General features: G+C 38.6%; 2 protein-coding genes across 2 annotated transcripts; one reads left to right on the forward strand and one right to left on the reverse strand.

Annotated features, from left to right (window-relative positions):
* Window positions 1–1,893: 1,893 nt before the first annotated feature.
* LOC146367700 (EF-hand calcium-binding domain-containing protein 14-like) lies at window positions 1,894–10,268 on the forward strand. Its single transcript, XM_084911519.1, has 9 exons — window positions 1,894–2,615; window positions 3,175–3,323; window positions 3,476–3,621; window positions 4,354–4,452; window positions 4,558–4,665; window positions 6,726–6,878; window positions 6,996–7,104; window positions 7,203–7,334; window positions 8,722–10,268. The coding sequence occupies exons 1-9, from the start codon at window positions 2,440–2,442 to the stop codon at window positions 8,898–8,900; spliced, it is 1,251 nt and encodes a 416-aa protein (XP_084767645.1). The 5' UTR covers window positions 1,894–2,439; the 3' UTR covers window positions 8,901–10,268.
* On the reverse strand, window positions 10,038–11,545 carry znf830 (zinc finger protein 830). The gene has a single exon (XM_084911520.1). The coding sequence runs from the start codon at window positions 11,543–11,545 to the stop codon at window positions 10,511–10,513; it is 1,035 nt and encodes a 344-aa protein (XP_084767646.1). The 3' UTR covers window positions 10,038–10,510.
* Window positions 11,546–11,814: the final 269 nt, after the last annotated feature.

Below are 11,814 nucleotides of genomic sequence, written 5' to 3' on the forward strand. Positions count from 1 at the left end.
TTTGCCTTAACTTTGATCATTGCTTATTTGTTCATAAATATTTAATTCTTTGGAGAATTGTAAGATTTGAAGCCAAGTTTTCAGGGAATTTAATCCTGCAGTGAGAATAATGTTGCCCAGATGCTCTGACTCAATTAAAGATTTTTCCTTTAAATATTTATTTAGAATATTAGTGAATTATTATTGTTACCCTTCAGCCATTCCTTAGTATTTTCTGTGGTTTGGCTGACAGGGTATGTTGTCCTGCTTGGGGAGTCCATTCCCTTCAGGGGGTGTGATGATCTTCACTAGTGTGTAAGTGGGTGTCAATATACCATCCACCTGAAAGCCAGAACCTAATGTTTCCCAGCAAAGCAGTGCACAGTGAGTGAAAAATAATCAGTGTTATTCATTTTACCTGGTAGTAGTTTTAATTTTTAATTTTTGCCCAGAATCATTAATGTTACCATTTAAAAAAAAAAAAAAGAATAAATACATGAATAAGTAAATACTGCTGAGGGAATAAAAGTAAAAATAATTTAAAAAAAAACAAAACAAAAAGCATAAACTCTTTTATTTGTGGATGAAAATGATCACTACTTTAAGTCCCTATTTTTAAAGTGTATAAATAGGATCTTATAAAAGAATATCATAACTGAACGAGTACAATCTCTAATGTAGGTGTAAGTGGATGCAAGTGTCTACTAAGTTATTTTTTAACCACAACAACTCCTCCTGTTGTTAAACAGCATATCTTTAATTTGCAATTAGAATTTTTTCCATGTTAATTATAAAATGTCATCATGATTTGTATTTTAGCAACATTATTAAAGCCTATATTTTAAAACAGCGACTCATCTAAAAACATGGAAAAATGAAAGAACCAAGAAGTTAACATATAAACCCCTATTGTTATGCTATTATAAACTTTGTCCCAATTTTATCACAAATACACAAAATAAGAGAGAGAGAAAAAAATAGAGGCTGGCATAATAATTGATAATGTGAATTAACAGCATAAACTCACATATAACTTACATAAATGATACTATTTAGGCAATTTACGCAAAATATAATATATACAACATACTGTATTTATATAATGTGCAACATTCTACTGTTAAACTCGACATGTTTACAGGTATACATACATTTCAGTCTGTAAATAAATAATTTCCAGAATCTAGTGTTCTACATATGTGTGTTTGTTTTGTATTATATTTATCTGATATTTAAATTATGTGTGCCATGTGCACAACACTGTTCTTAATTATTGTACTGTAATTTACATCCTGAACTGAAGTGAACTTTATTTATTTCAGTCATTATAGTCCACTTGAAACCAAAAAACAAAAAAGTAACAAAAGACAACACAAAAATACAATCATCAGTGAAATCACCGTGAAATTTTCCAGTGTTTTGAGAAGTAGGAAAACATCACTTATCAGTTAAAGAAGACAGAGTTAAAACTATTATGACCAGATTTTCTGAATCAATTGGCTGACACATTTGCATGTAACCTTCCTCAGCAAAGCATGAAAGGTAGGAACATTACAAGACAACAGGTGCTTTTAAAGTATATAATAGACTGTTATCAAATGATTAAATATTCATAGACTGTCGTCTGTTTTCTTTAAAGCTCCATCAAATATTTTGTTTCACACATATATATATATATATATATATATATATGACTCAGCGTTATTGCACCTACTCTGTGTTCCACTGTTATCGGTCTTCATTGTTTTGCAAAACCCTGGCTCACAGTGACAGATTATAAGTCATTTACAACAGTTTAAATATTATCTGTCACTTTTTGACACGACCGTGCGACTGCTGTCTGTCTGTCGGGGACGGCTGGTGTTTTGCTCCCATGGCTCGCTCCCTGTCAAAACGGAGCGCAGGAAGTGGCACCGTTTTGGACCAATGAGCTGTGAGATTACTGGGACGCCCTACCCAAACAACACAGGCAGCAGAACAAATTGTTGTTGGAAATATGTTTACGATATGACCGACAGGTTGTATTGATTTATTTAAACACTTGAATGCTGTGTTTCGGAAATGACACAGGTCGGAGCAGCAAATTTTAAAACTCAATGAGATGTTGTAAGAGCACAGCGGCGACCAGCGTTAGCAAACGTTAGCAAGCTGTCAGATGCTAGCCGAGGAAGCTAACCGGTAGAGCGTTGAACAAGTTATTTTAGAGAAGCTCCTTTATTTGTCGGAGGGTAACGTCACACCGAACACTTTGTTCGTGTATTATTTGTATGGTAAAGAATCCAAAAACCGATGTGTTTTTATCTGTTTGCACCATTGCCTGGTTGAAATTTAAGCTAGCAAAAGGACGTTAAGTTAGCTTAGCTCCGCTCCGTAAACTTAACATCTACCAAACTGGACAAAACATTGGATTTAGTGGGGTTTAAATCGGGCTCGGCGGGTTCGCTGACCCCTCAAAAGAAGATGAAGAAGAGGAAGGAGCTAAATGCTTTGATTGGTCTCGGGGACAGCAAGAGGAAGAAGACCAAAAAGGGCTCCGGTCACCGGCTTCTCCGAACCGAGCCTCCGGACTCGGAGTCGGACTCGAGTTCCGACGATGACGACTTCAACGGCATGAACGGCGGAGTCAACTTTGGGAAGTAAGTGAGCAGTTTAACGAGATTTTGTTACGTGTGTATAATTAGCATGTTTTTTTTTCCTACGTATTTGACCTCATTAATAAGATGCCTTAAATTCACTTTGAGTTTCTAAAGAAAATCTGAAAGTGAATTCTACCTCTGAATTCACTTTTAATAACGTGTGCTTGTGTTTTAATGTGTCATGCTTTGGGACTGGCTTGTCACTATTTTGTAAACTTCAGGGATACATGGGAAAATGTAAAAATAATAAATATGTTTTTCAGCATCATTTCCCATCGAGCACACTGCCTTTATAGTGCAGAGATTAAAAGAAAACCTCTTTATTGTCAGATCAATTCACTCTCCTGCTTCTGTGCTCGGAGCATCAGGAAAATCATTGACTGTATAGAATCTACCCATCCAGATTTCTGAAGCATGATTGCTTAGAAGTAATCCTCATAATTCCCATAACATAGCTAACATAGCACACAGCCTTCTGAAAATATCTCCTTCATTAAAAATGGAAGAATGTGTGCGGCTGTAAAGCGGTCTCACGTTACTGTGTTTCTTCTCTTTACAGAAGAAGCTACACACAGTGCTGCAATGTGTGCTATCCCTTGTTTCTGTTCATCATATTAGCTGCCTGTGTCATGGCCTGTGCTGGGCTCATATGGATGCAGATTGCTCTGAAAGAAGATTTGGACTCCCTCAAAGAAAAGCTGCACAGCAGTAAGACTCTTAAACAAACCTTGTTATCTTTTTGTTATCACTGAAAAGAAAAGGAAAAAAAAGGTCTTGTACTTTGTACACAAGCATTTTATATACTAGTTAAACAGTCACATATTCCTTTATTTTAACACTTATGTTGTTTTTTGTTACAGTGGAATCCAGCCAGAAGGTTTCATCAAGTGAAATACCAAAATTAAGCGAGGACCTGAAAAACAAGGAGAGACAGCTTGATGATATTGAGAACGGTGGCAGAGGCCTGAACAAACTCTGGTCCAATCTGACAGAAATGAACCGAAAGGTCAGTCGTAATGTCTGTCTGGAGGTTTTGAAACCACCTCGACATTTACTCAGTCATACATACAAAACTGAGCTGTTAATGATAAGCTACTGAGTGGTAGTTAAACATAAAGTGAGATTTAACTCAGGATGATGCACTTTTCATGCCATGTAGCTGAAAATTGCTTTAGAAAAGTTTTTGAAATTGCAGATATAATACATGAAATAGAAGTGGTGCCAACAGTAGTAGTTAAAGTATATTTTTTTAATTTGTGGTGTTAACTTGTAAAAAAAAAATGCATAATTTATGTTCCTACAAATTGGATTGGATTTTTTTTTTAATTTTCTGAAATAATAGGTAGGAACACAGAAGAAGATTTTTACATTTATTTAGTCTCTTTAGTCTTAATTTTAGGTTTGCTGAGATAAAATGATTGAATATATAAAGATGCTAGTTTGTTGTAGTCAACAGACTAAGACGTCAGCTTTTTAGTAATTTAGTAACGAACATGTTAAATTTTTACTGAAACATTCAAATTCAAAGCAAGATGGACAAAATAACATACCTAGTATAATAATGTAATAGTAATACAGTCCAAAAGCACCACATACATTTGTTTTAAATATGTAAAACAAACAGAATATTATAACATTAGTGATGGTAAATTTGAGGGATGTTCTATTAGATTGCATTTTTTGTTAGGTGTCCCTAATAAAGTGAGGCATGGATGGTTTGTGTCTTTTATTCGTACAGATCAGTTTGCTGGACTCTGCTGTAAACCATTTAAAGGCCAACTTGAAATCCGCTGCTGATTTAATTAGTCTTCCAACAACAGTAGAAGAGCTTCAAAAGGTGAGAAGAAAAGGGTAATAAAAACAGAAAAAAGATGCCTTGTACTTTTTTCCCCCTTTTAAAAATTTTGTTAGAAGTGACTTTACGAATATTTTTCTTTTCCAGAGTGTTGCTACAATTGGGAGCACGCTTACAAGTGTACAACACGATGTGAAGACTATGCAGGCTGCTCTTGAAACTCAGAAGAAAGATGACGACTTGAAGGAGACAGTGGTAAATTTATCAGTGACATTTGTAATAGTTTTGGTTGAACAACTGACAGTTGGTACAACTACATGTTGTGACTAAAGAGCATATCAGATCTTACAAGCACTTCCTCCACACATTCACACTTTCAGATTGCTTTTGTACTTCTTGCTTGTGTATGTTTGAAGTTGACTAATTGTACTTTTCCCTTATTTGGCCATTGTTTGCATGCAGTTACATTAATGTATGTTGATAATAAACCTGGGAAAGATTTCAGGTAATAATTACATTAAATGCGCAAATAATTTCTGAAAGCAAAAAATCTGAGACTGCTTTAAACACTCAGTTTTTCTTCTTTTGTCTTAGTGTCATGTCAGGGAGCACAGATATCTTTAATATTTCTGAGGAAAAAATGTCTTTAAACTGAAGCGAAAATGGCTAAAGCTACTTGATTCAGAAAGTGTATATAGGTATAAGCAATTAGGTTTTACGTTTTTTTTTTTTAATTGTTAATTATGCAGATTTAAGCAAACGAGAGAACAGAAAAAATTCCCTTTAATATTTTGCTCTAATTTTTAGTCACTTAAATTTAACTATTTTTATTTGTAATTTTTTACTTTCCTTCTAGAATGTACACAACCCTCTTGTTTGTGTTTTTCAATCATCCACATGCACTCAGTGACCACTCTAGTTACACCTGTTCAACTGCATGTTTAGGAACATCAGCCAAACACGTGGCAGCTGCTTCATGCATTTGGGCATGTCGTTATGGTCAAGATGAGCGAAAGTTCAAAATGAGAATCAGAATGGGGGATAAAAGTGATTTAAGTGACTGTGAATGTGGCATGGTTGTTGGTGCCAGATGGGCTTGTCTCAGTATTTCACATATTGTCGTTCTACTGGGAGTTTTCCTCATAACCATCTCTGGGGTTTACAGGGAATGGTGTGAAAAAGAGAAAATATCCAGTGAGCAGCAGTTCTCTGGGTGAAAATGCCAGAGGTCAGAAAAGAATGACCAGACTGCTTCGAGCTGATAGGAAGGCAACAGTATCTCAAATAACCACTCGTTATGTACTAAGAACTGAGGTTGTTCTGAAGGAAAAAGGGGATCCTAGCTGGCACTATCAAGATATGCCTAATAAAGTAGCCAGTGGTTATATATCTCAGTGTCTCAGTAGTTATGACTGTTTCTCAATGTTGATAAATTGTGTGAGAGGCAGAAGGGTCCATGAGTATAGCCTTCCCAGCTGTTTTTCACAAATATTGAAGGGTTAATGCAGTGTTGGCTGCTGACAACCATCACAGAATAATCAGTAGCTGTATTCCTTCAGAAATAGGATAGGGCTTCAAGCTTTAGTATTTCACATGAGCAAAGCTGAAAAATTATTTTATGAGTCAATGTCAAAGTTGGATTTCACTTATGTTGTTTGACAGCTTGTCTGTTTTTATTTACATCTCTGCTCCCTTCAAATGCTGCTGAAGGCTGCAGATCTTATTTATTATTTATGTATGGACGTATAGAGACAGGTGTGCGCATAAAACAAGTACTGCGCGCACTGGAATGAATGCGTTAAATAACTTGGTGTCCTGCTGTCTAATGTACTTTTAGTCTCACTCAGAATTGAGACATATCTACTCAGACATGACCAAGACGTTTCAGTCGATGAAATGTCAGTTGATCTGCTTAACTGTTACACAGATCCAAACCAGAAGCTGAGGTGAACTTCGCCACAGCGAGATTAACTTGTTAAACCACGAATGCATGCATGCTTTTGCAGTTCTTGTCAAGCTTACATTGACGGAGTTGCTGGGTTAAGAAGGTCCTGTCATTTCTTGGATTCATGCCTTGTGTTTCCATCCATAATACATGAAACAAGTGCCAATCTATTTTGGGAGCTTAGATGCTTTAGTTTGCAGAGTGAAACTAGGTCAAATATCCGAGACGGCTGCAGAATGTTTTCTCCACATTATTTTTCATTAGCACAACAGGAAGATAAAAGACACACAGAAAGTAATTGTACACTTCCATCTACCTGATACCATGACTGCAGCAGTCATATAAGGTACACTGTTTTTAATCATTATAGGACATAACAGACCTGAGAAAAGCCATGAGTGAGGTTAACAAGACAGAGGAGCAGCACCACACATGGACTGATGAGCAGATCCACATCCTCCTCTCTACAGTGGCAGATCTTCATCAGAGAGTGGCCTCATTAGAGAACGGCTCAAAACAAAGAGTCAGTAATATGATGAGCCTTTTTTTCCCTTCCATTTGATGATTTTGTGGCATTGTGTTGATACCAGGATTTACAGGAACACTGTAAGCACTTTTTATTTTATCTTCTGCTGTACAGTTGAACAACAATGACCCAGCACCTGAAGCGGCAGTCAGCAGTGAAAGTCCAGCAACTGAGGCGGTGAAAGAAGCTACAACAACCAAAGCAACACCGGGGGATGTGCAGGGTAAAGTGTAGACAAAAGGGAGCTTACCACAGAGGTCATATTTGCCCCGTGTTGCATTTTAATGCTTATGTCTTCTTTATTTATGTATTTTCTGACAGAGATCACCACCCCGCTGACAGAGCCACAGACGAGCAGGCATCCTCCCTTTTTAACTGCAAACCGCTCGAGGAGACATATTTGGACAAAATGTCCAAAGACGGTGTCACTGCCTGGCATCGGTTCTCTGACAGGTGCGCTCTAACACTATAAAATACATATCTCAGCATTCATAAGAAAAAAATCTAAATATTGGGAATTACACACGCTGGCTTTATTGTGAAGTTAAATGAGACGATTGATTCTTCGCTGTAATGAAAGGAGTTTCTGCTTGTTGCCTGGCAACCTTACCAAGATGATAAGACTACCTTTCAGCCAACAAATAGCCCAGCGCATAATCCCCTAATCTTATTTTGATACTTTTTTTGCATTGATTCAGCAAAAGGGATACGTTGCGTTAATGAGCTTTCGAGGCGCTGCAAGAACAAAACCATAGCAGTCCTTTCATATCCTCGTAGTACAGTGAGGCTAAATCCACACTTATATGAAAATGATCTGTGTCCAGAAGAATGTTTTAGCATCCCACACATACTAGCAAACCTAATATCAGGCATTTCTAAAAGACTCAGTTGTAGGGTTCCTAATGCTAGAGTGGTGCGGAAATGCATTTTTCTTAGAAAACTGTAAATGTGTGGACGTGCTCTAAACCAGCGGTCCCCAACCTTTTTTGCGCCACGGACCGGTTTATGCCCGACAATATTTTCATGGACCGGCCTTTAAGGTGTCGCGGATAAATACAACAAAATAAAACTAGTACCGGTACCGAAAAAAAGAAAATTTATTCATAACACACGTGAAAAGACCAAGGAAAACCGAGTAAACGATAAAAACGATAACAAAATAACGCTGAAAACCAATAAAAACCCTGAAAACTATACATTTCACACCTGAGCCTCAACTCTCGCGGCCCGGTACCAAACGACTCACGGACCGGTACCGGTCCGAGGCCCGGGGGTTGGGGACCGCTGCTCTAAACCTATGAAATTAGATTTCTGTCAAATGTCCTGGCATGAAATGAAACATAATTAAGAGCAAATAATTGAATTTCATGAGTGCAGGTATTGATTGCAGGACGGAAGAAGGACACTACTGTGAGCGGTCACTTTCTAAGCAGTGATGCCACAACCTCTGGATTAAACAGGTTCAGTTTTGTGTGGTAAACTGAGCCACACCATGGCAGTTATATACCATATTTGTTTACAATTAGGAAAATGCAGTTTGCATTTCCATCCAGTCACTATATGTGCAGTACATGTATCTGCTGAAGACTGGGCAACTTTTTGTTGGTGGTTGTATATGCCTTGTATTTCGGCTCTAACTCTAAAATTATAAATCTGAATCCTGATGTTCTTTATGATTTTTTTTTCTTTAAATCTTAATAAGCTATGTGATGTTTTAAAACAAACTAACAGGACAGAAGTGAGGAGGCTTCAGAACTTGTTCATTTGCTTTTAGCAGAAAATTAAATATTTCCAAAGTGTACAAATTTTGTGTTTGTAATTAAAATATTTTTTGTTACAGACTTGGAACGCATGTTCCAGCAGACAGATGCTGAACAAAATTCATTGAGTCTGACCTACGAGGACCTGAGGGAAATATTTGGAACATCAACACCCAGCCATCGTATCGTCAAGTGCTTTGACACTGACGGGGATCAGAAGTATTCGCTGAAGGAGCTGAGAGCTGCTTTAGGTTTGTGAGCACATCATCATCACCGAGAGCAGTGAACAGTATTGAATACCCAGCAGGGTCTGTGGGGTTTGGGGTTTCCGCCTCTTTTCTGTAATTGCTGCACTTTCCTGAACTGAATATTTATCATACTGATTGTGGAAAAAGTGACACTGACATTCCCCGTACTCGCTCCCCATCCTCGAGTCCATTTCGACCCAGTGTCAGCCCCAAAGCATCTTAAATTTTAACAGCAATCCAAATGAGTATCTGTATATAGAACATCCAGCTCCTATGTTAACAAATGGCTCGGTTTATATTATTAATCCATGGAAAATAAGTGTGAATTATTTTGACTCTCATGCTTTACCCTGAATCTTAAGACTTGCAGTGTTCATGTACTTGTCTTTATTTGTTGGTTGGTTTGTTCGTTCCTTGGACCACCTGTCTCATCTTGATGTAAAGTTTTTGTGTATTTAGCTTTTACTGAGGCTGTAACTGTCAGTGTATAGCAGACTTTCCTCCTGCCGGCACCTGGTACAACTCACGTAAACTTTATTTATAGAACATGAGATAGAATTTTATGAATGTTTACAAATGACTACTATAAACAGCTTTGTCAGGCTTTTGTTTTGGTTTTAGACAATTTCCTAACTTCTCCAAAAACATACTTTTGTATGCTCTTTTCTACGCTGGATACAAGTTTGATTGTTCCCCCTCCTCATTTACCTTATTCAGATGGTTTGGATCATGTATATTATCCATCTGTACATGTATATCTAGTGACTGTGGTTCTGTTTTATGCATTTTCCTGATGTTTTGCAGATTTGAAGGGCTACGAACACTTAAAGTCATGTAAAAGATTTTTTAAAGCCGTAACTCATGAGGCATATGTAGCAATAACAAAATGATTTAGATGTTACCTGTGTAGAATTGCAGTGGAAAGGCAGAAGACATAGCTCACAATATGTAACAGGTAGTATAAGAAGCACTGATCGTCACTCTGGACTAGACTCATTTTATGCCATTTAAATGGCCTAATAATGTTGTACTTACATCATAAATTTGTCATATTCAGACTTTGTTGTATGCTGTAAAAAATGTAATCTAATCCAGTTACCTTGTAAATGGGGTTGGGATGATAAAAAAATTGCTTTAGAGACATAATCCAACATGTTGCATTTTTTTATTCTGTTGTGCTTTGCATGTTCCTTTTTATGTAACATGAACGCATTATTTATAACTTAACGTAGGCGACTAATTGTTTTTGCGGGACATTGGTTAGCTGGCTTTGGCCACCATTGGATAGATTTTGGGTCCATGCTGCTACTGTATGCAAATGAGAGATTTTATGAATGTCTTTGTTTGAGCACCAATGAATAAACACACAGTTAAAGGTTTGACTGTTGGATTCCCTTGTGTCATAAGACAAAGTGGCAATTCTCATGTGTCTGTGGCAATCAGGTCTTTTACTAGAATTATATCCAATCCAGTCTGAAATATACAAAGGGAGAAAGATTTGATAGACATTTTCACAAACTTCACAGTTTTTGGAAACTGGAACATATTGGCATCCACCTCGAGGAAGGCTATAACAATATTCTGAATAAAACTGAGGTCAGTCACACATATCAAGAGAAAGTCAGGCCAGAGCTCCTTTGGCTCTCCAGTCCTGTGACAAAAGCCCCAGCAACTCCTCTTCATTCTCCTCTTCTTCAGTGCTGTCGCCAGTGTCCACTTGTTCCTGCTTTCTGGGCAGAGACTTGCTCTTCACCACATCCCGTCTGTCCCTCAGTAGTTCCACCCTCTTGTAACACTCAATTTGTTCATCAATTTCATCAATCTGACGTTCAAGTCGCCCCTCCTCGTCTTCTTCTGCCACGATGGCCTCGGACTTTGTGTTCACCTGTCGGATCTCCTTTTGAAACTCTTCCCACTCCTTGTCCATTTGATCCTTAGGAGCGTCCACGTTGCGCACTTTGGCATCTCTAACCGGATCGTCGAAGAAACCCTCCGGGAGCGCCTCGGCTGTGTTGTCTTTCTTCTCTGGGATCTTCTCTTGAACGTCTGCTTTGAGGATGGAGCCTGAATGGGAGATTGCAGGCGTGGGTGGGATGGAGCTGTCGAAGAAGTCAGCTGGTAGTCCTGCAGCTTCATCCTTCTGAGCAGGCGGATGTGTGGCCACCTGTTCACCTGTCTCCCCAGTAGCTTCATTATCATCGTCCTCATCATAGACTCCAGCCAGCAGGCTCAGTCCTGCAGTCTTCTGTGAAGAAGCAGCTGCCCTCTCGCTGGGTTTCTCAAAGAAATTTCCTGGCAGTCCTAACGAAGGCTGACCAGGAGCCGCTGCGGGTTTCGCCTTTTTTCCTTTAACGTCCTCGTCGTCGGGTGCTTTCCGCTTCAGTGGCTGACTCTGTGGTGTCACCGGTTGAGTTTTTGCTCCCTTCAGCTCAGCAACCTTTTCTTTGTGCTGTTTCCCAAGAACATGCGCCGGCCACAGTAGTTCGGACTTCACCTGCACATTGCACAGGGTACAACTGAGGTGGCCGAGACTGTTGTATTTAGCAAACGGAGACTCGACGCGTTTCTTGTCACTGGCTTGCTTTTGTTTCTCCCTCATTAGCCGTCGAAGTTCTTCTTGATTAACAACTTTCTTCCCTTTCTTAGAGGTCGCCATTCTTGTAAACAAAAACAAGCTCGTTAGCTAGCCAGCGAGTTGCTTCTGGAGAAGTACGCGCGTCTCATAAAGATGACGCAATAGAATAATCTCGCGAGATCTGTCAGTTGCCTGCTAACGGGGTTAGCAGAGATGTTAGCTGAGGCTCAGGATTGTTGTATCGCCCCATTCTCCTGAATTCAGCCGCAAAGCGTCGATACCGTTTTAAAACCTGCATCCGAGAGACGCGGTAGAAGAGACAACGATGTAGTCGTTTGCTCTTCTTTCTT

The sequence above is a fragment of the Perissodus microlepis genome, chromosome 18 (genome assembly GCF_051167445.1).
Source record: "Perissodus microlepis isolate ML-2025 ecotype Zambia chromosome 18, ASM5116744v1, whole genome shotgun sequence".
Taxonomy (NCBI): domain Eukaryota; kingdom Metazoa; phylum Chordata; class Actinopteri; order Cichliformes; family Cichlidae; genus Perissodus; species Perissodus microlepis.

Bases quoted from the DNA above. Each gene is read 5' to 3' on its own strand.
- LOC146367700 (XM_084911519.1), top strand. From the start codon at position 2,440: ATGAAGAAGAGGAAGGAGCTAAATGCTTTGATTGGTCTCGGGGACAGC. The intron at 3,324-3,475 runs GTAAGACTCTTA...TTTTTGTTACAG, and splicing joins CAAAGAAAAGCTGCACAGCA to TGGAATCCAGCCAGAAGGTT. The intron at 3,622-4,353 runs GTCAGTCGTAAT...TTATTCGTACAG, and splicing joins TGACAGAAATGAACCGAAAG to ATCAGTTTGCTGGACTCTGC.
- znf830 (XM_084911520.1), bottom strand. From the start codon at position 11,545: ATGGCGACCTCTAAGAAAGGGAAGAAAGTTGTTAATCAAGAAGAACTT.